The sequence below is a fragment of the Synchiropus splendidus genome, chromosome 7 (genome assembly GCF_027744825.2).
Source record: "Synchiropus splendidus isolate RoL2022-P1 chromosome 7, RoL_Sspl_1.0, whole genome shotgun sequence".
NCBI lineage: Eukaryota > Metazoa > Chordata > Actinopteri > Syngnathiformes > Callionymidae > Synchiropus > Synchiropus splendidus.
In genome coordinates this window covers 28072259-28099436 of record NC_071340.1, presented here as the reverse complement: position 1 = coordinate 28099436, position 27178 = coordinate 28072259, and the positions used below count along the sequence as shown (strand labels likewise).

Sequence of the window (27178 nt, the reverse complement as noted above, 5' to 3'; positions counted from 1 at the left end):
TGCTACTTTCATCACGACTTCATTCACTCGTGTTGAAGAAGACCTCCATGTCAACACGGCAGCCTTCTGGATCTCATCTTCAGGTTCTTCGCTGATATAGTTAGGTATCACTGTACTGCGAGGAGCACCAGGCAAACGTCTCAGACCGAGGTCACCGGGGTCCAACAACAGAGAGAGAGAGAGAGAGCTGATGCCACCGGCCCTCACATGTGACGCTGCAATCTGACGTCGCAGGGAGGAACTTCAGCGGAAACCATGTGAGCAGCGCTGTAACCCCCGGAGGACCTGAAACCTGAGGTGAAGCTGATGAAAACGACAGTCCACCACCACCCGGGTTCTCATCGACCGACACACTGGAGCACACAGCACGTCACGCGCCGTGTCTGCAGTCGTCGGCGGTCCGTCGTCATGACAGTGACACTTGAAGTGCGCGCGGACTTCCTGTCTGGCCAGTCCGCGTCCTGGTGCTCGCTCCGGCGTCATGTGAGGCAGGCTGCTCACGCCGTCACCCCGCGCTCCCGTCAGCACTGCGTCTTCTCGGTCTCGGGATGAGCGAGCTCGGGAAGGGCTCGGCTTCCTGCTCCTCCTCCGCGGCCCCGGGATCCGACAGCCACAGGGGTTGGCTCTTCAAATGGACCAACTACCTGAAGGGCTACCAGCGGCGCTGGTTCGTGCTCAGCAACGGGCTGCTGTCGTACTACAGGTCAGTGTCGAGTGGAGCGGTGTTCATGTCCCCGGCGAGCGCGCTGCCGGCGGCGATGATGATGATGATGGCGATGGCGAGCAGCGCTGCAGCTGCTCTGTGGCGTAGCGGCGTGCTAACTGTTTGCCCTGAGCTGACGGCGACGGATGTTCCTTTCAGTTACTGCGCACGTGTGACCTCTGTCATCACGCGCTGAAACTCGCGCGCGCGCGCACACACACTCGGTGTCTCGTTCGTCGTGAGCGAACACGGAGGTGAGTGGCGCACGCTAACGTGCTAGGTGAGCTAGCATCTGGCGCGTCCTCTGTCATATGTGTGTGACGGGCACGTCTGCGTCCAATCCACATGTCAACACACCTTTGTTCCCTCCACACATACCCGGTTCATCTCCTGGGCGGGATCCAGTCCGTGTCCCTCGGTCTGCTGCTGTCGGATCATGTTCCCGCCGACACCTGTGGCTCAGGTGCCTCAGGCCAGCGCGCGTGAGAAATAGCGACACGCTCCTCATTATAGACGATTGCACACCTGTGCCTCAACAGGAGGTGGGTCCATGTCTTCTTCCTCACAGGACGCTGTTTCCCGGGCTAATCATTTCCCTGCACTGTGGCGATGCTGCTGTGTCTGTTGAGCTGAGCCTGGAGAAACAGGCACACTGTCCTCCTGAGGCAGACGCACTGGCCGTGACGCCACCTGTGCTACTGCTGAGCCCTGGTACAGACCGGTGGATGTATCATCAATGTCGCGCGTTGTTGAGCCGGATCAACTTTGGTGTGTGTCCTAGCGCTGTTTTCCTGCTCTGAGGAGCGGCTGAGCCAATGTGTGAGGAGATGATGTGGTGTTGCTGAGGTACTAAAGAAATGTGTAGCAGGACGAGCAACACGTGTGTATTTAATCTCATCATCATCGTCATTATCAACATTGTGTATTAATGAGCCAGATCGGCTATTTTACCCCCTTCCACACAGTTCAGCTGGGGGCCACATGGCATTTATATACCATATTACGATTGAATCGTTTCTCTCTTGGCCGCGGGTATGAGGAACCGGATGAGCCAGTATCACTCAGTTGTGAAAGGTGAGGTCTGTCAGGGGCCAAACAAGTGTGTCTTCCTTTTTCCTTTGAATTCATGTCAGCTATTTCAACCTTGAAAGAGCCACAGGAACCATTTCAAAATACATTGTATACATTCAGTCCATCATTTTTGTTACTACTTCTCTCCCCCCTTATTTTTGTGTTACACTGCTTGCCTTCATTATAACCTAGAGTCTAAGTGGTGTGTTTTGTAAAATTAATAAGTAAATATCACAAATGAAATAACATTGGACCCCCTCCACAGTATATATTTTTGAACTTGAAAAATGTCGAAAGACGTTTTCTATTTTAGATGACTCAAAGTAGCCCCCATTGACAGCGCTGTTGCAGTCACCTGTGGCAGGTTTCTTCCTCACGAAGCTCGTGGTGAGAATGCGGGTGTGTGCTCAGGGAACGGCTGTTTCTGAATTCAGTACCCTGCTGTTGGCTGCATAGTTCTCAGCATCTGCAGATCGAGTCTGTTTAACCAAGAGCCCAGCCAAATATGATGACTTTCCTCTGCTGTCATTCGACCTGACACGAATAGACTCTTCTGCCCTGTGCTAGGTGCTGAGCTAACTGACCTCCTGACATTCGTCTGACATGGTGTCCCCGTGCTAATGGGAGTGTCGCACCAGTCATGCAGCCATGTGTTGCAGCTGGGCCGTGTCTTCGCAGCAAAGTTACTTGATGGTAATGAGTGCTCAGAGGGTCTGGTCACTTCGACTCAGCCAAGCACATCTCAGCCCTGCGGCTGCAGATGCTCACCTTGGCAACGGCCGGCTTTGTGTGAGGCTCTCTTGGTGCTGCTGGTCTTCTTGGTAAATGTGAGCGCACGGCAAGAGAGCAGTCACCCTTTCAGCAGCATCATGGCCTCCCGTTATGTCTCGTGTCTTCCCAACTCTCCCCCTCGCTGTCTTGTGACACCAGAGCCCCGAGCCACCTCGTCCTCATGCCTGGTTTTGGCTCCACTCCGCCGTTCTTATCCCTCTGTCTCTTTGTGTTCTGTCCTTACATGCTGCAGATCAGTGGATTTGTGCTTTTTCAGGATGTGCACGCTGGGGACAGATAGGTAACGTACGCTGACTCTTGGATGGCTGAGAAGGATGCTTTGTCATGCGCTTTCCTGGCTGTTTTTCATACCTCCGCATGGCCTCCCGTAGAAAGTGTAGGATTTCACCACACACAGTGAATGTTGCCTTGAGGGAAGGAAAGGTGCTGTAGCTCCTGGTGGCAACTGACTGCGCCTCATATGGGGAGGACTAGCACACTGGGGCTCTTGTTCTGACTTGGCATGACCTGGAGACTTGAGTCTGGCAAGCAGAGGCTAAACAAGCGACGGCAGCCACCTGGAAGTAGCCGAGAGGCAGCTGAACCCGGGTGCATCCACGTGATGGCACGTCTTCCAAGGGCCTGTGGTGAAAGCGTACTGGGGTCATCATGTGACAGTGGCATAAGGAAGTGTTTGATTCAGGGAGAAAAGAAGCTGCCATGTGACTGCGCCGGCTTGTTGCGCCAGGCTGCTGATCAGCTGAACCAATCCTTTCCAGAGAGAGATGTCAGTGTTTGTCTTTTGCCTGAGGCTCGCGTCAGGAAGAGTCATCCCTCTGCTCTGCAGGAATAGCTCAGCGCAAGTTCACGTTATTCCTGAATAGCACTTTTGATGCACTGTGTTGCCAGGTCATGGACCCATTTTGCCATCTGCTCATTCATGTGCTTGTCACCGTCGAAGCAGCTCGGCTGTTGCTGTGACCTGCTCTGGGGCCCCACAGTTCACAGCTAAGGACTCTCCTAAAAGGAAAGCTGCTTTTGCCAAAACAAGGATGTCCTTGTTAGTGGAAAATTGTAATGAACGGTGCTCTTATTAATAATGATGCTACTCCGATATGCCACATTCACATGAAGCCGGAAACATTAGTACACATCCTACTGTATATGTACAATGGATTCATTCGGTCTGCCTGCGTGTGCACTACTAGTGTCCGGAACTGTGGCTAATAGAACAACACAGTACTCTGGTGCTGAAAGGGAGAAATCGAAAAGCACTCTCCGTGTATGTGGGTGAAGGGGACCTTGATTTATTTCTGATATATATTTCCTGACACCAGGGGACTGGGACTGATGGATGTAGGCCGCATATCTTTTTTTTTTTTTTTTACATACAAAAATAAAGCAAAAATGAGTAACTAAATAAAATAATAAATGAGGACAATCACAAGACAAAAAGGCAATAAAAACTAAATCCAAATTTTCCACAAATACAGTTTCCACATCACATTCAAACAATCCATGTACAGTGGTCAGAGAGTGCCACTTCTCTCAGAGGACGAAATTGGACCATCAGTCAGTCCTCCGCATGTATTGCATTTCCTCAAGAGAAACCGTGTCATTCGGCCATTTCTTGAAACAGGTTCCATCCTCTGGACATAACCAAGCACGAAGCGCACAGAGCTCGTTGCTGAGCCCACCAGCCCAGTGCTTCTCAATAGTACCTTTCCTCAAATGTATCAAATGTAATTTTGTCGGCTGAATTGTTCTTTGTTTCAGGACGCAGGCGGAGATGGCTCACACGTGCCGTGGAACAATCAACCTGGCCACTGCGCACATCGACACAGAGGACGCCTGCAACATTGTCCTGAGCAGCGGCGGCCGCACGTACCACCTGAAGGCCAGCACCGAAGTGGAGCGGCAGAGATGGGTCACGGCGCTGGAGCTGGCCAAAGCCAAAGCCATTCGCATGATGAACGAGCAGTCTGGTGAGAGAGTGCTGCTGCCATGTGAAGAACTTGAACAGTAACACTTTCTTGACTCATGGGTAGTAAAAGTGCGTCGTTCTCCACCATGCTGCGCCCCATCATGAGGCTTGGTCAGTGTGGAAGTGACGAGACGGACGAAGAGTCGCAAGCTTAAATACATTTCGACTGTAGAAGGAGTTCAGCCTGGATGGTTGTGCGTCCCAGGAGATGCTGTGGTTCCTGGAACAGCCACTGTGCTAGTTGTACAGTGGGCGACAACAGAGGGCGCACAGGAGCTTGGCATGTCGGCGCCCAGGGTCAAAGGCTGTGGGAAAGTCAGAGGACTGTGTTCTTCACGTCTCCTTGCTGGCTTGTTTTGCCCTCTCTAATTCAGCAGACAGTGTCCCCAGAGACCAGGCAGGCCTGGACATTCCTTTGGCCTCCATTTGAAAGGCAGATGTCTAAATATAGACTCTGCGAGAACATGAGCCTATTGAAGTGGCCCTGCTCCAGGCGGCTTGAGTAGAATGTCGACTTTATTTGCTTCTCTTCTGGGAGTTTGTCTGTGTAACAGCACATCTTTGTGTTTTACGCTGAGATATACTGGAAGAGACAACCACACAAATGAACACGCAGGACTTGTCGTGGTCACAGCAGCTGGACGTTTTGTTTTGATCACAGTTTGTGAAGAAAACAATGCAACACATACGATGCGACATGATTAACCTGGCTGAATGCATGGCTTAAAAATGCTTTCAATGTGTTGTTGTTGGTCCTCTGTTTGTCCTGTGTAAATGTATCAAATACGCTATGTTGCTTTATTGCTCCACTCACTCAGACGCACTGATAATTAGCTTGACCCCAGTCCATCAGAAGAACGTGCAGTGAAATTGATGTCAGTCTTTGTGGGGCCTGTTATTCTGTGTCTCTCATGTTTATGGCACCAAAGTCTGGCAAACACCTCCGCTGTCTGTCTAGCAGCCAAGATGTAGTTGCAGCTTTGGCCCCGTGCTCTCCACACTCAGAAGATGGCAGTGTTTCTCCATCCAGACTCGCGTCGTTGAGTGGAGTCACATGACTTTCTTCTGGGACAACTGGAACTAGTCATGTGATGTCGGTGATATGTCAATCTAGTCTGATCGAATGAGAAGAAAGTGCTCATCTCAGCATCGTCGTGTGTCATTGACAAAGTTGGGTGGTCTTCGGCAGCTTTTCACTAGCACCTTCTACCTTGATATTTTTTTATGCCAATCAATTTGAATGACTTGAAATTCTCTGTCCGTGGTCCTGAAACCGTGGCAAACTATGAGGAGATGAATAGAGAGCGGCCTAGAAATGTTTCCTTGTTCACACATGATTACAAGCCTTTTCACTGCTCTTCTTCCACTCCCTCTCTGAACACAGTTCACGCTCCCTCTTCCAGTCCCTCTCCCTCTCTCTGGCGGGTTCTCCTGGCCCCGCCCACTTGCACTCTTGCTTTCTCTCGGGGAGCTGTGTACTCTGCTTTTCATCGAGCTGGCCATTCACCTCTGAATGCACCAACACTCTGCCTTTGCTGGTTTGCACCTTCTTCAGCAGCAGACAAAAAAGCCCAGCGTCTCTCTTGTGAGTATCTAGATTGTTTTTCGTCTTTGTGTATGGCTGCACAATGTGCTGCCTAGTGACACACACCAGCGTCTTCATCTCAGCCGAGGCTCAGTAATGTCCCTTTCAGTCTACACTTTCAAGGTTATCCAGGAGAGACCATACGTGTGGCTCTTGCTTGCATGCTTGAAAATTCATTTTGAAATGACTACTCCCTCAAATGTTGTTTTCTGTCGTGTGGAAAGGGCCGATAACCGTGTCTTTCAGTGCTGTGTGTTTCCACTCAAGAGGTGCATGTTCTTAATTTTTGATGTGGACATTTGAAAAAGCTGGACGAGCAGGTCTCAACCTGTTTGCTGTGTATGGGCCCTGCTACGTACATGGCTCAACTTCACAGGGAAGAATGTGATGTGTGCAGGTGTTGCAGCTTTGCTCACAATGAACCTGCACAAACACCATGAGCTCTTGGGTTCTGGCCGTTTACACAGATTTGTCGAGGAGGAGGGAGGTAACACAGAGGCGATAACAGCTGAGCCCAAGTTTGGATGGGGTCAACGTCCGCCTTATAATCTGAACCCACTATATCACATGATTCAAGAAATGCATTGTGAATTGAATCTCTGTTAGAAGGCTTGATGATCTCATTATTGAGAGCACACACACTTAAAGACCCACTGATGCCCCCGTGACTTGGTGCAGATAGTGCACCTAACTGAAGCGCTGTGGCTTCCCATGACCACGTTTGGCATCCAGGCCCAGCAGTAGGGCGAGTCAGTGCTGTGAGTGGAGGAAAGCAAGATCGCCCCGATTGAGAATAATGAAATGGAAACCTTTTTGTTGTTGTTGTTTCTGTTGTATTTTTGCACGTCACCGCCCACACCACCGTTTCCTTAATTCACATGGATACCATTTAGGTCAGCCTCAGTATATATATATATATATATCTGAATAGAAGTGAGGAACTTATTGCGGTTTGCTCTTTTTGGTTTTACAGTGTCTGCACTCTTGCATCGAACTTGAAAGAAAGCATGGGGCTGTTTTCTTGAGTGCTTCAAGGGAAGTCCTTTTCAGATGGTCTGTGTTGCTCAGTGTGTTGCGTGAAACCTAACTCAACGGAAGGTGAGCGGCACGTCGGCTGTATTTGAGTTCCAACAGTTATCTATACCTTGCTTTTCCCTCTCGTGCGGCATGCTTTCCCAGCGGTTGGTTGTGCTTTCGGATCAATGTCTTCCCGTGTCACCATGTGAAAACTCCGCGTCATCTTGGCCAAGCGCTTTAATCGCATTAGCTGCAGAGTATTGAAAGCCTGTTCCACTGAAGGGGCAGACAAAGCAGTAGATGTGAGTATTTTGTGGAACTGCCTCTGCGGATAACTAAGCTGTGGTGTGGGCCAGACAGCATGTGATCCTTGCTGATGAACTGGCTTTTTATCGCCTGGCCTGCTTTCAACCTTTTAACAAGGTTAAGGCATTTCGTCCAAATAGCTTGACTTCTCACCACTTAGTGAAGCATGGAGGGAATGGAGGACAGTTGGTGTTGCATTCAGCACATTTCACGGTCGATCACTTCCGGCCACCTTAGAAACACACATTCACATAACGCTTACCTGCGTTCCGCCCGTGGACCAAACCATGAGCACAGGCAGCAGTTCACCTCACACACTTGTTAGCTCGGCTCATTGCTGATCGAGCTGTTGCTGCCTTACAGTCCACTGAACACCAGTGGATGTTCCTGCATAGTCATTCATATTCTTCTGAACCCTTGAACGGCTATTGTAGGTGTGACACGTGACTTGTTGACTTTGGCCAGAGGATGTAGTCAGACTCGACTGGTTATAGGGAGTTAGAGGCTTTGTGAAGACGAAGAAGAACTGTGCAGTGGGACAGTTTGCAGGTGAGCTTCAACTGCCCCTGATCAAGAGCTGTGACCTTCCCGCTGTTGTTCAGCACCAGTAGTTTGAAGGATCTACGGTGTGGCTGCTCTAATGAGTCACCTGTTTACGATCACATCTTCTTCTGCCGCTTCCTCACTGCTCCTGTTCCTTATTTACATCACAGGTTATTCACTCTTCTCAGTGGCTACTCAAACATGCTTTGAATGGCTTTACAGTCATTAGTGACGTCTGGAATCCTCACTATTAATGGACTGTGCTGGCAATTCCTCAGTCAATGGCACGTGCTCGGGCCATAGTTCCATCGCTGCTCTGGCCTGGTGTTCAATACTCCAATCCACTTACTGCCTGTGTGCGGAGTCGCTGTCTGTCTGAAACAAGCCTTACATCACCCTCATTGTTATCAGATGATCTTTGCAGCCCAACTACAATGTGCCAGCAGTGTGTGATGGCACAATTCAACATTGTCCTTTTAGCTAACAGGAGGCCTTTGAGTGTCTTGAGTGTCCTAATTGTCGTCCCGTGATCGTGGGCCTAAGCCTTCTTGTAAAAGACCTGAAGTCTTTCAGTCGGCGTCTCCCAGGTCTGTGAATCAGTCCATCAAGGCTGCCTTCACAGCCATCCGCTTTCTTCACTGAACAGAGCTCGGATGACGCTGTGGTGATTTATTTCGGAGTGCTGCGTGTATCTTTCTAGCTTTTTAAAAACCTGCCTTGTTTGTGTGGCCTCCCTCAATCATGACAGATGTTACTACAGTAGCTCACCTTCATAATGACGTGCGGCGCGGTCCTGTCCTGGGGTGCTCGTCCGACTAGTCAGGGGAGACTACAAGGTAATTGCTAAGCTCTTATCCATGTTGAGAAAAGCAGCGCAGCCCTTCCATGAGACTTCAGTCTCAGTGATACAGTGCATCTCTTGCTCTTCTCTGGGTCCGGGTCCTGTGACCTGTCATCCAGCTGAATTGAGGTCATTCTACTCAAGACTGCTACTGCGGTACTGCTGCAGTCCTCGGACCATTCGTTGGACTGCCTTTGGTCAAGGCTTGAAAACAGGGATGGTACTCCCAGGTCTGTGGAAGCCCAGGCTGCAGGCCACTTGACAATACATCCTTGTGTAAGGAGCGAGCAGAATTACCCAAAGGCTTGGTGTTGGGTCAGTCAGGCCAAGCAGTCAGTGATGAGGGAAAACAGCGGTGCTGTTCTCAAACAAGCTATGAACAAGGAAGGTGGGAGCTTACTTGCTTCTGTCCTGTTGTTGTTGTTTAGGAAGTGGGTGGCAGAAGTTGCTCCACTGTGGTGTGGCTGGAGCACAGAACCAGCAGCCTCAGCACTGAGCCACTTGAACTTTCATTTATTCTCCATCGATGGCTGAGTGCTTTATGATGGAGCGACTCACTGGCTGTGTAAATGACCTCTGCTGCTTTAATATCAAACGGATGTCTTTGTGACATGTACATTCTCAACCGGACTCCTGCTCTTTTAACGCTGTGCCCCAGTGAGACAGAAGGGAGTGCAGAGGAGCTCTTCCCGCTGGCTTGGCTCAGGCCCGTCTTGCCACTGCAGCGGTATCGGACCAGTTAGGACGGCTTTTGGCTGCATCCCGTGTCCTCTTCGGGTGATGTGTGAGTTGGGGTTACATTTCTGCTTTGTTTGTGTTGATCGTCATACCGTTCTCGTGACTGACACCAGTGTTAACCGTCCTGAATGTCACATTGCCAATTCGATTGAGTCTGTGGATGAAACAGGTTTGGCTTCCTTTAATGAGCTCTGTATTCTCACACTTAGGCCTGGGGCTTGTTTGGGTCCCTGTCTCTCGTGCCGTAGCTGACCCTTTGAAGAGCTGCCTGAGCGCCAGCAGCATCTTTCTAATGCTGTATCTTCTTCTGCAGATGGCAAGTGAAATACAAGGCCATTCTGTTGCTGTCACTTTGTTTGGCAGATGCGTGGGTGTGGTTTGCTTTGTTGTCCTGTCCAGGGTGTCCCCCATGCCTCGGCCGTGATTAGCTTTGATGACGGCGCACATACGTCTGCTGCTCTGCTACAAGTCCGATCATCAGTTTTCTCACACACACACGCAGTTCTCCAGCACGTCCCAAAGCTTCTCAATAGCGGTTCGCTCTGCACTTTTCTCGGCCTGCCATGTGTGAAAACAAAAGCTTATGCTCCGCTCTTTCATGGTCGGAGGCGTGGGCTTGTCGTCATCAGGCCATCCAGGCAGTCTTTGAACTCAAACCCTTTTATTTCACTCTTTCCCGTCCGGGGCAAGTGCTGCACCTCAAGCTGCCTTTTCACGCCTGTCCCCTTCATGGCTGTCTTCTTCTCCTTCCTTTGCCTCATACTACTCCTCTGTCTCTCCTCTCCACATGTCCAAACCACCTGAGTCAGGCCTGGCTAACCCAGTGGGATCCTAACTCGGGTGACGTCTTCGATCTGACCAAACACCAACGTGACATGAACTGTATTTAAGACCGATTTAGCAATGTTCTATTTCCAGTTTCGATGCCTCAGCCGCTCTGCCTCAAATGACGGTTGTTAACATGAAGAAAGTCTGTCTGACTCATTTGCAGGTCATTGGTTCGAGGCTCTTCTTACCTTTGGGCGCTTACGCGACATCTGTGTGTCAATTGGATTCATCATTAGTCTTCATTAAATATGTTTTAGCAACCTAGGCGTAGCTTTCTCTGAAGTTGTCAATGTCTCTGATCTTTGTGGCGTCATGTAAAATGGCACATTCATTTTCCTAAATACCATGACATTTTCCAGCTCCATGGCCAGTGGGGGGGGGGGGACGCACGCAGTGCATTCTGGTCCTGTTCTAGATGACTGCTGGCTGACTCCTATGTCCTCGTTGCTTCACTTGATCTCTCTCTCCCTCTCCCTCCCTCACTGAGCTACACTTCTCTGAATGGAGCATGTGGCAGAGTTCTTTACGGAATACGGGGAAGTCGTGCTGCGGAGGAGATTTTGAGAAGCTGCGACGCTTTTCATCAATGCGTGTGCTGTACACTTGATGCCCACGGCACTGCCTCCGCCCCCCCGCCCTGCCACGCCACGGTGTCGTGGCATGGGCCACTGGGATCAGGCCGAAAGGGAACAGGATGAAGGGCCGGAGATGCTGGGATCCTGGGCTCGTCCGCTCTCTCTGCGACTCCAGCTGCCTCAGTAAAGGCAACCAGGGTCAGTAGCAAAGCTACTGGAGCTCGGAGCTGTCACACTCCTCTCCAGTGAAAAGCATCCAGCTTCCTGCACTCTGCTACTCTGCTTTTCTCCAAGAGGCAGCTGAAGTGTCTCCATCCATTTCCCTCTCTCTGGCATCTGTCACCATGGATGCTCCGGAAACTGCAGTCGCCTTCACCAGTGCACTGCTGTATATGGATCAGCCTGTTCTCTTTCACCTCTCAGAGCATGCGCCCTTCTCCTCCCACTCGTAGAAGTTGTGTTAGTCCGTGCACCTGCCCCTGCCTCCTGGTCCTCCGTGCTCCTAGCCCCTGCTCGCTAGCCTTCACCTCTCTGCTCCATGTGTTTAGATGCGCGTGCGCGCAATGTGCCATCAGTCATCTCCCCGTTTCACCTGAATGAAGGAGATGCAGCGGTGAAGCAGTCACTACTGTGCAGTACAGTATGAAACCCATCCACCCGATCCATGCTGCACCAACGCGCTGCATGAATCAGCGCTCTATTCTTCGTGCCCACAGAGGAAGGACGGCCGACTGCACATGTGTGACTGAATGCTGGGATGCTTGCTCCCACCTTCTCTCTCACTCCCGGCGAGCAGCTGTGCTCATAAGCCCCCAGCTGCTTGACTCTATTTTGGCAGTTTGTTGTTGTCCACTTGGGGACTTTTTAACGTTCCAGCAGACTTGAACGTAAATCTAGCTGTTTTTAGCTCAACATTGGATGGTGTGGTTTCATATTAGCACGTGGCAGAATAGTGACGTCACTGATGAACAGTTTGGAACTTGACCTTTGTGTGGTCTACACAGCACATGAATTCCTGCTCTAATATCAACACGGAAACTGCAAGTTTTTTGGCTGATGCACTGTTGATGATTTGACTTGAAAACAGGATTGACGTTCCTTCACCTGTGTCCTGTTACTGGTGTCTTATGATTGTTGTTGATCTTTCCAACACTCTATATGTTCTACCTACAGCTAGCAATAAAGTGTCCCTCATTATTGATGTCACGTTGGAGTGTGCCTTGTAGATTAGCCGCCAGAACTCAACCGAACACAGACGGGTCGTGTCCCGTCCGTAACAGTCCTGTGCTTGTCTTTGAAGCGCAGCAGTAATTGGATAATGAATACTGAGCGGGTGCTTTCAGCCCATGATGAATGGTTAGTGGCCTCTTTTGAAAAGCTGCACTGACATGCCAGATTCCACATGCTTCTGCTCACCAGCTCCTCGCCAGTGTGGTGTGGCCACTATACAGAAGCACGTGAGAGAAACTTTGTCCTTCACTACCTTTTTGCAGCTCATGATCTTGGAGGTTTCTTCCACCTGTCTGGACAGCAGTGTGGACCTGTTGCGGGGTGAGAGTCAAACTGCTCTCTGTCACAGAGGTCCGGACCGTGTTGCTCTCCTCCAATTGTGCCAGAATGATCTTTGTCTTCTGCCTAACTGGTTTGTTTTCCCTTTACCTGACTGCTATTCCTCTTTCTCAAAGTGGTTTGTTGATTGTTGTTGATGTCACCCTTCTTACCCTTCTGAAGTGGGCACCAGTTAAACGCTTGCACACTAAAGATAACGGTCCAGATCAGAAAACCTCAGCTGGTTATAGCCAGTGGTACGCCTCAATAAAAGACAACAATGCTTGTCAGTCTTTTAGTCCACAGTTTGGAAAGAGCTCTTTCACAAAGCTCTGTTGAATTTAACACAGCAATAGAACACAATTATAGAAGGAAAAATGCATGGAAAATTACCAAAACAAAAGGCGCCAAAATAAAACCCCTTCTTTCCCTCCCCAAAGTTTGTAGCGTTGGGGCCCGTATATGTACAAGTGCGCTTGGTCCTCCCCCACCAGTTGCCAAGTGGGAACGTGGTCGTTGACTCCAAATCTTTGTGGATGAATCTTCTTTTCCTGCGGTTCCTGTGGCTGGCCACCCAGTGCTCAGCGGGAACTCCTCACACAGTGCAGTCTTGACACACTGCTGTCTCCGTGAAGTCAATGGGAGGCTGTGGATCCAGGAATCCTGTGATCCCAACTCCAAAATAACCTGACGGTTGAGTCAACGCTCAAGTCACTGCCTTTGGTGCGCTCCTAAACGTGACTGCGCTGCTGAATCACCCCGATGGCAGACCATTTCCTCTCAACCAAGTGCTAACTTTGCCGCGATCCTGACGCTGGAGCGTGCCGTGTTGAAGCGGAACATCAGAATCAGAATCAGAATCAGAATCAAATTTATTGCCATGGTCAGTGGGGAGCCCACATGAACCTGCAACCTCGCGCTACTCTTATTTAGTGCTGTGTTTAAAAAATCGATTTTCCGATTCTGAATCGATTCGTACATCAATTCCATAAAATCGATTCGTAGGTCCAAAGATCGGATTAATTAATTTACGTTTTAACACATATTCTCGGGGTGAAGTGCGCATGCGCGCACCTGGGACACCAAAGTCAAAACAACATGCCTCCTCACAGTGGCAACACCAGCAACGTTCAGACGCGACCAAACCAAAAACGCGCTCGACAAAAGCATAGCAATTAGCACGTATGCCTAATGGAGGTACTGGAAGTGTTGCAGTATTGAGGAAATATGACCCACCTCACGAGTGACGTGACGCGACATCACCCAGCGCTCCTTTCCCAGCCATCCACCGGGCCACAACAAATGAAACTCGAGCGAACTTTACCACTAGCGGGTAATTCTGCACGCTCTGTCAAAATCACTGAAGCGATTGCGGGCTTCATTTGCAAAGATATGCGCCCGTATTCCGTCGTTGAAAACGAGGGCTTCAGGCGGCTAATGAAAGTCACAGAGCCTCACTATGTTACGGTGTCTCAAACGTCTGTTATCCCAAACATGCAGCAGTCAGTCAGAGAAAAGGTGAAAAGTAAGCTTCAGTCAACAGTCAGGGGGGCATTACAAGTGATGCGTGGACATCTTCGCAATCTTACGCGAGTCTGACAACTCACTATATTGATGAGGAGTGGGACCTCTTGTCGTACTTACTACAGACCACAGAGAGCTGTTTACATACTGACCAATGACCGTCAGGTTGCTGTGAAGTCAGTCACCAGCACTCCGTTTACATTTTCAATGGCTGAGAATATTATTTATATTTTTTTCATTTTGATAATAACAATAAAATGCATTAGTATTAAACAGCAGCATCTTTTGGGTGAATTTTTAATGTCATATTTCTAGTAATGCAGCAGTCCCATGAGCTTTTGGCGTTTTGTGTCTGGATCTTTATTATCACTTACTATCAATCCTTCATTCATTTCCTGTTGAATGTCAATATGATACTAGTCTTAATACGTTGCGTAACTTGTCATGTGATTATGGCAACAGCTCAGAAAATGGTTTAAATACTAACCTGAATCGAGATCGGATCAAATCGAATTGAATCGTGATAATCGATTCTAAGTCATGAGAATCGGAATCGAATCGATTCTTGAAATTAGAATCGATACCCAGCCCTACTCTTATTTAGACTTAGGGATTGGCTGATCAACCTGTCAATCATTCTTTAACAACCTTTTTTTTTTCCTCACATAAAAATAAATGAGAAAATTAAATAAATGAAGAATTTAACAAAAAGCTCTCCAAAGTAGAATAGTAATAAAGAAAAAAAAAATCAAATAATGACTTCAACTTCCAATAGAAATCATAAGTGGGTTGTGTAATTGGTGCCGGGGCTACATTGATCTTTAGCTTGAGTTTCGTCACCAGCGTTTCAGATCACTGAGGGATTCATGGAGTCCCACAGCCACAATTAAACCCCAAACTAAAACTGACAGAGGGTGATGATAACGTTGCAAACTCTAGTGGTACTAGGCTTAACACGCGCTTGTTGGTGGTGAGTTTGACCTCTTGAAGAATGCCTCAGAACATATCCGACTCTCCCAGGTCCCTGCAAGAGGGTGAGAATCACGTGAGGGATCAAGTGTCACCTTGTGGCTGCACGTCATGTGTAGAGCGCTGAACAACAAGCAAAACACCAACCGTACACCCGAGGTGCGTCATGGTCATACACAGCTCTGTATGCACGAAGAGGCCGATAATTGGTGCGAGTGATGCAGTGCCATCTCCAGTTTAGGTGAAGCCCTGTCCCCGCCAGCATCAAGGGCTTTGCACCACATCCAGACAGCCAGACCCCTTCTGCTGAATAATCACTGCTGTTATGGTACAGAGGAAGAATGAAGTCCTTTACATTGCGGTCAGCGTCCAGTGAAGACTGACTTTGGATTTCTGCATCTCCTTGAAGAATCTTTTATCCGATACAAGGGCTCAGACTCTGAGCTGGCGTCGTGATTGAATCTGTCAATGCAAGCCTGATAGTCGCTGCTCTCAATGTCAGTCTGTGGCTGGCCTGGACATAAACATAATACAAATGACAAAAACAAATACATTTTTGCTCAGATCTTTGCATATGGGCACTATCTAGGCAAGGAAGTCTTCACATGTCTGTGGACACGTGGTGTGTCACCATGGGACACCAGACAGGCCAAGGAGGTCTGTGCCAGAACATCACCTGCTCACTGGTGCAACAGTGCTTTGTCTCACATTGCTCCGGCAATATGACTGACAATATGGAGATGAACGTCTCCAGGCTTTGGCAGTGTGTTCTACACTGGGAAGGTGGACACACTTTTGCAATGGGTTTGCAGCGGGAAGGAAGAGGAGTCCTTTTCTTGGCCTCGGTGTGTGTGTGTGTGTGTGTGTCTCTTCCCGTCACTCTGCTACGCCTTATCAGCCCCTGGCTCGGCTCTTCTCATCTGACAGCGCACCCTTAGGGACCAGCTGACGACGAGCCCTGACAGGGAGGTAGACCAGTCCTGCTCTGGCAATTGCCTGCTCGCTGCAAGGTCTTCAACCATGAGAAGTGGCTGACGCTTGAGATGGAGCCCTTTGTTTCCAGTAGGACCCTTTTGAAGATGAAGTCTTGTTTCCATTGCTCTGTCAACGTGGTCTGAGGCTGTCGCGAGGGAGTCGTGCTCGTCACTGGATCGATGGAGAACCCTCTCTCTGGAGGCGGTTTGTGGCGGGGGGAGGGGATGTCCGCCCTTGAAACATGACTTGCGTGTTAAGAGGCTCTGCATTTGGTGCTGCCGACTTCTACACTGGGAGTCCTCCATCCCAACACTGCTGAACAGTGGACTAGGTGCGTCAGCGTTGCGTCTCAAACCCGTCGGAGGGCATGTTGAGACTGGTGTCCGCCAGGCCGCTGATGGGAGCAAAGCTCTGGTGTAGAGAGGCAGGCCGCTTACTAGCCCAGACACTTGTGACAGTGGCAGCAGGCAGGAATGCTGGGAGGATGAGTGCGATTGGAGTTTGAGCCTCGCGGCATGCGTACCCATCGATTATGACTAGCTGTTAACAGGTGTGGTGTGTGCCATTCAAATGTCGGTCGTGAGGTTTCCTTCATTTCATGTCTTTGCTGTCCTCAGGCACGGAGAGCCTGTTTTGCCCTGGCCAGAGCCGCTGCCTTCTTTCCGACCTGCAGCGTGGCTCGCTCTGCCACCTGCTGGTCCTTTGAATTCATTCCTCATAGCAATGTTGTTTTCAGTCCTGAAAAATGTCTTAGGAAATATGTGGATACATCAAACGTAAGATAACAATACGAGGTGACATGTGCTTGACTTGTTCCGTTGGTCTGTGGTGTCTTGTCCTCTGCTGGTATGAAGACAAAGAGTCCTGTTGACATGTCAAGTGCAGAACTTTGACCTGAAGCTAGCAGACCTTGTCTCCAGAAGTTTCTGTGTTTCCAGAATGCTTGTGTGAATATTTATATCCCTGTTTACAGATGGTGTTTGTCATTTGATCTTGTCTGATGGAAGGCCCTGTTCTCCTCAGTAACCTGGAGTAACCTCTGGTGGCTGACTCCCAGGGAAGCGCAGTTGTGACAGCAAACACTCTCACTGCTCATGGTGTTGGTTTAAATATGTGAGAACTACACATGTGACATTTACTTTTTGGAATTGTCGCCCTTGCTGACTCATCCTTTTCAGATTGTCTGTGGTGGGAAGATGTGTCTCCACCCTGAATGCATGATAATGAATGCATTACTTGAAGAACGAGGACAACTGTGACTTGGTTGCCTGATTTGATGGCTTTGTCTCTCTTCAGATGACTCCGGGGACGAGGAGCCTACGTCTCAGTCGGAGCGCACTGAACTTCAGGGAGCACTAAAGATACTTGTTGGCAAACTTGATGACCTCAGCACTTGCAATGACTTGATCGCCAAGCACGGTGCGGCGCTGCAGCGTTCCCTGAGCGAACTCGAGGCTCTCCGAGTTCCACTGGAGGGTGGCGAGAAGATCAAGGCCGTGAACGAGCGAGCGACACTCTTCCGCATCACTTCAAATGCTATGATCAATGTAAGTAGCGGCAGGCATCGGCGTGCGGCTTCTCTCTGCCTGATCTGTGCTCACCGCGGAACGAGGCCCAACCGATCTGACTTGTATGAGTCGGTGAGTAATGGCGGCGCCTCAAAAGAGATCTTTAAAAGTGGGCGCTTGGAGTCTGATCTCGGCTCACGTGGAGTGAGTGGTGCTGGCCTGCCTGCTAACATGGAGGAAAAAAGAGCCAGATGGCAACTGGAGAGCAGCGAACGTGGGCCTGCGCTGCTGTAAATATCAGCTACCGTCTGTGGACCTGAAGGAAGACCAGTCAGATCACATTTCAAGTGACCTCGTCCGGATCCAGCGCATGCAGGTCGCCTGTCTGCTTCAAGCAAGAGAATGCGCTTTTGTCTGCAGCGTCTGGCTCAGTGTCGTCTCCTCAGCGGTAAATAGCCCGGGATTTACAGTTGCAAGTGGTGAACAGGGGTTGAGGGAGAGTCAGTTTGCAGGGGTGATATAAATATGTTGGTGGGTGGGTGGGAGGGAGGGAAGGGCGAGGAGCTGGGACTAGTCCTGCACGGACAGACTTGCTGTGACTTAGACCCGACAGTCGTCCCAGGTTGGTGGTCTTTCCTTCTGTCTCCTCCAGATGTAGCGTGTGTGTGTGTGTGTGTGTGTGTGTGTGTGTGTGTGTGTGTGTGTGTGTGTGTGTGTGTGTGTGTGTGTGTGTGTGTGTGTGTGTGTGTGTGTGTGTGTGTGTGTGTGTGTGTGTGTGTGTGTGTGTGTGTGTGTGTGTGTGTGTGTGTGTGTGTGTGTGTGTGTGTGTGTGTGTGCGCGCGCGCGTGTGTGTGCGTGTGTGCGTGTGTGCGTTGCTGGGCACCTGAGTGTATGGAGTGCTATTGTAGATGTGTCCTGCCTGCATTCATGGATTCGTTTGGCTAGATGTTCAGATGCAGAGTTCTGGTGTGATGATGAGGCGAGAAATGGCACGGTGACAAACTTTTTCTACAGCTTTATGAAGCCTGTTTGAGACGTTGGAATAGAGCACGTTGCCTTGTGCAGTGACCGGGTTCCTGGGTGCAACCTGAGTGCTGTCCTGCAGCAACCTTTGGTCCCCCAGTGAAGAGCATTTGGACACATGAGGCTGCAGAGACCTGGACGTGTTTGACCGCGGCCTTCGTGAGCCAGGTTCAGACCGGGCGGGTGGGGCACAACTCCATACTCTCCATACGTCATCTGAGCTGAGGAAGAAGGTCAAGCTGGGGTCCATTTAGTGGTGAACAGCCTCAAACCCTTGTCATTCCTGGACTGACATGAGCAGCGTGTGCCTTTTGGCTCTCGTACTCCTGTGTGGTGGTGTGGACCTGTCATTTGAACGGCTCCTTCGTAAGAAGGCAGCTACCTGATGCTACTTCTATTTCCAGCCGCACCGTGAGGCAGTGGATCTGTTGACCCACTCTCCGGTGCCATGGATCCCAGGAGCCCTGACGCTCCCTCTTTGTTAGCATCGACTTTGACAGGCTGGGACTCGACGCTGACTTCAGCTCTCAAATACGAAAGAAAGACAGGACTCCCATCATTTCTGCGGACAGAACTCCGAGGCTCAGTTCACCGAGGAGCGTGTCCTTTATTAACCCCCCGCCAGCGTCACATGCAGCCTGTGTGCAGACTGGGGACTCAGCAGGAAAATGTGGAACTGCCACTATGCTGACTTTGGAATCACGGTCCAGAGTGAGGAAGCGCTCACCAACGTCACGTGTCTCCTCCGAATTTAACGTGACTCCAGGCTATGGTTGACAGTCTTCAAGTTGGACTGCTGATGAAGGTAAGAGGGGAGTTTGTTGAGAGATGCTTGTGTGCGGCCACCCAGCGTTGCCATTGGCGATGAGGAGGCTTTTGTTTTAGTATGGACTTGACTGGGTCAGGATTGTGCTGGTGCTGTTACAGCTGGATGCACAATGTCATAATTACACGAGCTGGACTTGATGAATGAATGTATTCATCCAGTGAAACGACCATTGTAGTGTAGTATGTCGGGGGCAGAGTTCGCATGTGTTTGTCATCGTTGGAACCCTTTTTGGCAAGAGGAGTTCAGGGTCACCTCTTCAGCCTCACTGTTGCTGGTCCAGAGGACGCATGGGAACATGGGTCTTAACAGGAGTGCTGTGGCTCGAGTCCGTCAACAAACCCTTTTGTTGTTGACTGATCTGGCGCGTCATCTTTCCAACTTTGACACAGGAGCCTCTGATGAGCTTGTTGGCCAACTTTTGTCCTTTTTGCTATCTTTTATTTTCTGAGTGCTACCTCACTTGTGGCAGCCCGGACTCAAATGAAATGAACACTCGTTTCTAAGCCTCGGCCATTGGTCCCACCCTGATAAAACATGTGCCTCGTGCATGCTGTTTTTTTTAAAACCCTCCATAAAGGTTGTTTACTAGCTGAAGCGTCGGCTTGTTTTACTGCTCCAGAGGTCACTCGTGCCTGACCCCTGGACAGCTGAGCCAGACCTCTGCTTACATCAGCTGCTTCACTGGAGGTGAAGAGCTTCCTGGAGCACAGTGCATGTGCTGCCACGCTCACTATGGGAATATCATCAGCCAAAAATAGCAAATGCAAACTATGAGAAGCCAATTGGGAAAGAAGGGGTTGAGCGCTGTTCCCTGGGAGGCCGAGTGTGTTAGTCACATGACGTTCCTGTTGTGTAAGCTGTCCGGTTCATGTTGTGTGGAGCGTGCTCAAGAGGAAGCTTGCTGACTCGGAGTGATCTGTAGTAACCTCTTGCAGCAGCAGAAACGACGCTCTCCTTCAAACAAGGCCTTATTCTGCAGCTCCCTGTACCGGTGATCGCATCACTTTCTAAACACCTGGAGGCTGAAGCGGCTCACTTTTTCAGTCCTCTGAAGCTGAAAATGCTACTTGCTCCAAACACTTGACCTGATGAAGATATGAAGGAGCCCAGCCTCGAGTGTCCTTAGCCAGATGTGTGAATGGTGTTTGTTGGCGTCTTTCCTCAGGCCTGTCGGGACTTCCTGCACTTGGCCGAGACACACAGCCGCCGATGGCAGCGGGCTCTGCAGTATGAGCGCGAGCAGCGGACCCACCTGGAGGAGACCATAGAGCAGCTGGCGAAGCAACACAACAGCCTGGAGCGAGCGTGGAGAGAAGCACCCACCGCCACCCAGGGTCAGACCCCTGGCTCTTGCATGCTTAGGTTTTGGGCGCCTCTGACGCCCGCGTGCTCGTACTCTCATGTGGAATGGATGAATGAGTATTCGCTCGCCGTAGCTCCGCGCTCGTGCTTGGAAGGGTGAGGTCCGGTCTGGTTCATAGCACTTTTGTCCTGTTGGGCTCAGACGGCAGTGAGAGGCCGCTGAAAGAAGAGGCGAGTGATGAAGATGAGGAGACGGAGTATTTTGATGCCATGGAAGACTCGCCTGCCTTCATCACAGTGACGGCCAGCCAGAGCTCGCAGCACAGGTCAGTGTGGCTCCGGGACCGGGACCTGGGACCAGCAGGGGTCTCTTCTGCTGGATCCTGGTTGGTTGCATGAAGCTGTCGGTCCCGCTGCAAGTTTGCCGACTTGCTAATGAGATGACACGCGGAGACGCTGGAGCTTCAGCTGTGGCTTCACTTGCTGGCTGGAGGATATTGACTGATGAAAAGAGTGTTGTCTCCTGTGTCAGGCGCTCGCAGAGTCATCTGAGCGGAGCCAGCGGAAGTCACGCGACTGACTGGAACCAGGAGCAGCATGTGAGACTGCAGCATCCCGTCGCTGCTCTGGTGGAGACGACACTCTTCTGAAGCAGATTCTCTTGTGCCTGTCCTTTCTTCATGGCATGGACCGACACCGGCCCCGTGCTGATGCCAACACAGATGACTCCGCCCTACAATGACCTGTCAGGAAGGGAGCCGCCGCCTCGCAGGCAGCGCAGGACTCGAGTTCCAGACAAGCCCAACTATTCTCTCAATTTATGGAGCATCATGAAGAACTGCATCGGGAAGGAGCTTTCCAAGATCCCCATGCCTGTGGGTGCAGCAGCCACGGTGGCACCGACAGGGCCACGGCTTCCAGCCTGGGCTCAAATGACCGTAAGATGTCTGTGTCTGGACAGGTAAACTTCAACGAGCCTCTGTCGATGCTGCAGCGTCTCACCGAAGATCTGGAGTATCACGAGCTCCTGGACAAGGCGGCGCGTTGTGACTCCTCTCTGGAGCAGATGTGCCTAGTCGCTGCCTTCTCCGTCTCCTCCTACTCCACCACGGTCCACCGCACGGCCAAGCCCTTCAACCCGCTCCTGGGCGAGACCTATGAGCTGGACCGCCGGGAGGACTTTGGCTACCGCTCGCTGTGTGAGCAGGTGAGGTCAGGGCGTGCGCGCCGCCTCTCCTTCTGTCCACCCTCACGATGCCTCCGTTGCTCCCGGCAGGTCAGCCACCACCCTCCTGCCGCCGCTCATCACGTGATTTCCCAGCGAGGCTGGACCCTCTGGCAGGAGATCACCATTGCCAGCAAGTTTCGTGGAAAATACCTCTCCATCATGCCTCTGGGTACGACACTGCTGAGTGTGCAGGGGACGGAAGGTGGCCTCCGCACTTCTCAAGTCAATCTCCTCGTGTGCAGGTGCCATCCACCTGCAGTTCCACTCCAGTGGGAATCACTACGTGTGGAGGAAGGTCACCTCCACGGTGCACAACATTATCGTGGGCAAGCTGTGGATCGACCAGGTCCGTCGCTCACGTCTTGGTATCGTGGTCAGACACTCTGTGTTGAGCCCTGATGTCATGATCAGTAGCTACACCGTGCTTTGACCCCAGTGACCCCAACACTCACTTGAATTCCTCATCTCTGTTTTTTGCAGTCGGGGGACATTGAGATTGTAAATCACAGAAGCCAGGAGACGTGCCAGCTCAAGTTCTCTCCCTACAGCTATTTCTCCAGGGATGTGCCTCGGAAGGTCGGTGCTGTCTTGCTTCCTCCTTCTTTTTCTTTTCTTTTCAGTGGTTGTGTGGTGCTGCCTCTCGCTGCTCAGGGCTGAGACTGCAGTCTGCGACAGACCCCTCAGCCTCCGGCTGTTGTTGTTGTTGTTGCTCGTCTTTAACGCCTCACTGTCAATGACGGCGAAGGGCGGGTGTGAAAAAAAAATCCATTTCCCTCTGCATGACATCCATGGTGTGTGGCGTGTGCTACTGCCTTCAGTTGGAACCAGAATCATGTTTTGGATCAGGCACACGTGTGTCTCCCCCCCCCCCCAGGTGACGGGCGTGGTGGCCGACGGCGGCCGGCAGGCTCACTACATCCTGTCCGGTACGTGGGACGATAAAATGGAAAGTGCCAAGATCGTCCACAGCAGCCGCGGTGGAAGTGGATCGGAGGGGAAGCAGAAGACCGTCTACCAGACGCTGCCCCCCAAGCTCTTGTGGAAGAAGTACTCGCTCCCGTAAGTGGCCCCGTCAGGTCAGTCGCGCTGGGCTGAAGGGTGTGAGCTCTGCTGTCCTGGCAGGGAGAACGCTGAGAACATGTACCACTTCTCCGCGCTGGCTCTCACCCTCAATGAGCCGGAGGAGGGAGTGGCGCTGAGCGACAGCCGCTTGAGACCGGACCAGCGGCTGATGGAGGAGGGCCGGTGGGACGAAGCCAACTCTGAGAAACAGAGGCTAGAAGAGAAGCAGAGAGCGGTGAGGAGGAGGAGGGAAGCCGAGGCCTCGGAAGCGCTGGACGAAGGTAGGACCTGTTGCAGGGGCCGCGCTGGGACTGATGTGAGGGGAAGAAAAGCTCTGTCGTCAACACGAGGAAGTGGGTTACAGTGTAATTACGCCTTGACACAAGAGTTTATTTCAATGCAGTGGTGAATATCACAAAAAGACGTGTAAATATTGCGCTTTCTTGAGTATTTTGGTGATTTTGAGGGACAAAGACTGTACACTTATTTACAGTTAGAATCGTGATCGTGCTTTTGCTCTGACCTCACGAGGGCCGCCTGAACAGAAGCAAAGGGCCGCACACTTGTGAGTTAGCGAGACCACGTCATTGAGAGTAGAGCGTAGAATTTGCCCTGGATTCCCGGTGTTGGAGCGCGGCGGCGCCAACACGTGGGCTCATGTTCGCGCGTGCTTCTGCTTGAAAGTGCGCTGTATCTGATGTGCTGTGACTTGTCTTTCTCTTCCTCCCTCTATTCGTGGTCAGAGTGTGATTATGACCCGGGTGAGTGGCGGTGACCCTGTGCCCTCTGTTGCCCATCACACACACACACCATCGCTCGTGTGTTGGAAAACTGCATGGAAATTCTTCCCTGTAAACTCTTCCAGGTGGATGAGTCAGGAAAAAAAAGCCACCTTTTTCCTGCCAACATGTCACATGTTCAGCGGCCTGTCATGTGACATGCCCCCCCCACCCCGCTGTGCCTGTTGTCAGTGTGGGGGGGATGCTGAGCGTGTGATTCTGCACCTTCTCCAGTCATTGTCCTGCGTGGCTTAACGGCAGCGTGTCGTCCTGCAGGCAGAGAGTTCGAGGCTTACCAGCCGCTGTGGTTCCAGCAGAGGAGAAACTCCGTCACCGGCGAGACCAGCTTCGTCTACAAAGGCGGATACTGGGAGGCCAAGGAGCGTCAGGACTGGGGCCCATGTCCCGACATATTCTAGCACAGGAAGCCGGGCGCCTGCTCGGGGTCTTGCTCCTCCTCATGTGCTTCCTCCACAGAAGCCTCTCCCGCTGCGGTGACTCCGTCAGGTGATGTGAGAAGCTTTACCCACAGTGCACTTTCTTCACGTCTGGCTCCGTTGAACCCAAGATGCTGTTCAGCTGTAGGTTGAAAACAAAACTCTGGATTCTCCAACAAGTATTAACATGGCTAAAGGAGGAGATGATCAAAGGACTTGGGTTGTCATGGCAACTGAAGCGGGAGTCTGCGGTGACGTCACCAACACCAGCATCGCTGAGATGAGAGAAGCAAGCGCCCACGCCACGTGCCGGCGGGCGGACTCCAGCCCACTTCTCCGAGCGCCACTTTTCACAACCACACCGTTTCCACGGTGACGCTGATGAGGAGCTGTCAAAGAGGCGTTGGAGGGTGAGCTGCATGGTCCAGGTCTGGCGGGCGGCTCCACGGTCAGCTGTAGCCGGCGAGGCCTTCACGCTGGTCAGCATGTTTTTCTGTTTCAAATGAGCTTCACCTGAGGCTATTTGTGATGAGACACTGCAAGACTTGAGAACATATATTTGATTAGCAGTCACAGCGCCTTCTTTGGCTACAGATTCTATCTATTTTGTTATTATTTTTTTACCTGCGCTCTCACAGGCCGGGCTGCCACCATTGTCCTGAGCGGCAAGCGGCAGTCATGTGACCTTCGTCCACTGACCCACCCGTAGCTTGTTGTTGACATTTGCATCTGAATTATTTCATGCTTCCGAGCCCATATGAGGAGAGAGCGTCAGGCCGTTCCTCGTGTAGGACTGGCGTCTTCTTCTTGGAGCTGACCTCCTGATCATCCTCATCAGGACGCCTGAGGTCTCCTGCTGCGAACATGACAGGTCTCTGCTGATCCGAAATTGTACTCTCACATACTTGAGATCATTTCCGTCCCGAGGTGATTTTGTCTGGAGGAGCAGGTGCCACCTGTGACTGTTGTAGCAATAACACTGTTGCTTGGCATCAGTTTCAAAGGGAAACCCGAACCCAAGTGTCTTGTGGAGGTGTGGCTGGCTGTCAGCACGTCTTCATAAACCCGGTGTCTTCTGTCTCCCATCTCACTCCCGGCCGGACTTTGATTCGTTGGTTCTGATCCCTGCCTTCTCACGTGCCATTAGCTTCACCCGTCAAGGCCTTTCCTCCGTGAGGCGGATGAGCTCCAGCTACGGTGTCGGTTCTCCCCAGACGGGCTGTGTACGGTCAAGGCGATTGGTTTTCAGATAACACATCATGTCTGGATTACAAGGACGAGAGAATAAAGGTGTGGGCGATGTGTGGTGGTCTGATGGATCACGCCGAACTCCACCAACTGCTGTCTCTGTTTCCTGTCATGCAACGCGACATGAACTTGAGTTGACGTAGACGGCAGCACACACTGGTCAAGAGCTGTTGCTTTACTGTCCGCCATGAGGAGGCATTTGGGGTAAGTTCGTCTTCCTGGCGACCAAGTCCAAGACCCATCCGCTGACTCTTCAGTGAAGGAACTCGCTCTGCCTCTCAGTGTGGTCTGAGCGGGGGAATGAGAGGTTCGGTGGCTGCCAAACTATCGCTGTCTTAGGAATCATTCTCATGTCACTGAACAGTTGGGGCCAGAGAAAGCATCAGCTGAAGATGTTAAGATTCAAGTCCAAAAATACTGCACAGCGTTACCGTCATCGCTCTGTCGTTCCCATTTCACGAAGAGCTGATTTTCTCATTTCCGCAGACTTTGTTTGTGATTCCACTCCATAGCTGGACAATACCAGCATGAGCAGTGCTCGCTGACATCCGCACGATGAGTGTCCACTCTGAGGCAACGAGACGAACGGGCCGTGGAATGCATTGTGTCTCCAGTGGAAGGAAGGACGTGTCGCCATGACGACGGAGCAACACCAACTGCTGTCCGTCTCTGGGCCTGCAGTGCTGAGCCAGTTGTGAGGCTGGGAGTCTTCGGGTGCCTCATATGGTGACGCTGCAATTGCCAATACATGAATAACCTCCAGTTTACCTGTGTGTTTGTGGAGGTGAAACAGAAACAAACGGAAGAAGTCAAATTGATTCATCACATGGCACTTTAGGTTTGTCTTTCAACTGCACTTGCTCACTGCAGTCTGCTGAGTCTTCACCCCAGTTTTCAGCTACTTGCCCCCTGGCGCTGGCGGACATCCAGGACGGTGACTACGGAACGATGAAAGCGTTTATAGCGGCCGGACTTGATCAATAATAAATAATCGATACGTGACAAGAGCATATCGCTCATGTATCTTACGGTAAAACGTCACAGTCCCAGTGAGTTGAGTCCAGGAGCAGAACATGCCATCATCACGCATCAGACGTCCCCTTGACTTGGACCCTGACTTGGAAGGTTTTCTGGAGTGGAAACGTGAACTACTGCTGCACAAGAGTTGCTTTGAGTGAGCTCCGGCTCTGGTGAGCTCCATCAGGCCGTCCATGACGGTGTCCTGTGCTCCTGCGCCGTGTGGAGGAGGACATGAGGGGGCGGCGCAGCAGCAGAGTCTGGCGCGTGAGAGCCTCAGGGAGGCTGCAGGCCGCCCTCCAGACCAGTCCGGCCTGAAGCCTCTCGCTCCTCTGGGTGTTTGATGAGGCCCTGCCCTCTGGAGGCCTCCTGCCTCAGCCTCATCTTCCAGCATGCACTGCAGGATCTGGAATGGCTCGCAGAAGAAAGAGAGAAGAGGACCCTGGGGTCAGGTTGGACCCAGGTGAGTGCTGAGGTGGATGGGCTCACGGGACCGGCCTGGACACAGCGTGACCCTCCAGTCTCCAGGCTGTCTCTTCTGAGGTGGAGGCGGAGCCACGCCTCCCCCGGAGTCCGGCGGGTTGGCTGCCACTCTGGAAACAGGAGGTCAGAACTCCCTCTGTTCCATGCTGGAGGCAGCCATGGAGCGGCTGATGAGAGCGTTGCTCCTCACCATGACCAGCGGATGGAGAAGGCGACAGCCAGCTTCACGGTGTCTCTCAAGCCCAGCCAGGGGAAGGTTGCCGGAGCAGCCGTGGTGTGGAGTT

General features: G+C 51.4%; 1 protein-coding gene and 1 long non-coding RNA gene across 7 annotated transcripts; one reads left to right on the top strand and one right to left on the bottom strand.

Moving 5' to 3' along the window:
* Positions 1-282: 282 nt before the first annotated feature.
* osbp2b (oxysterol binding protein 2b) lies at positions 283-26159 on the top strand. Of its 6 annotated transcripts, none has more exons than XM_053870098.1 (15): positions 283-297; positions 4322-4530; positions 17275-17525; positions 20504-20672; positions 20843-20966; positions 21173-21239; positions 21363-21515; positions 21602-21847; positions 21917-22037; positions 22111-22214; positions 22349-22444; positions 22743-22927; positions 22991-23211; positions 23674-23691; positions 23986-26159. In XM_053870098.1, the coding sequence occupies exons 2-15, from the start codon at positions 4335-4337 to the stop codon at positions 24126-24128; spliced, it is 2094 nt and encodes a 697-aa protein (XP_053726073.1). In that variant the 5' UTR covers positions 283-297; positions 4322-4334; the 3' UTR covers positions 24129-26159. The 6 variants fall into 6 exon arrangements, with proteins under 6 accessions (XP_053726073.1, XP_053726074.1, XP_053726069.1 ...); XM_053870099.1 differs by lacking the exon at positions 283-297 and adding an exon at positions 307-703 and having other exon boundaries at positions 20504-20730; positions 20850-20966; XM_053870094.1 differs by lacking the exon at positions 283-297 and adding an exon at positions 308-703.
* LOC128762150 (uncharacterized) lies at positions 3829-9326 on the bottom strand. Its single transcript, XR_008415535.1, has 2 exons — positions 7259-9326; positions 3829-5112 (listed from the first exon to the last, which is right to left on the bottom strand). It is a non-coding gene; the product is annotated as an uncharacterized LOC128762150 (long non-coding RNA).
* Positions 26160-27178: the final 1019 nt, after the last annotated feature.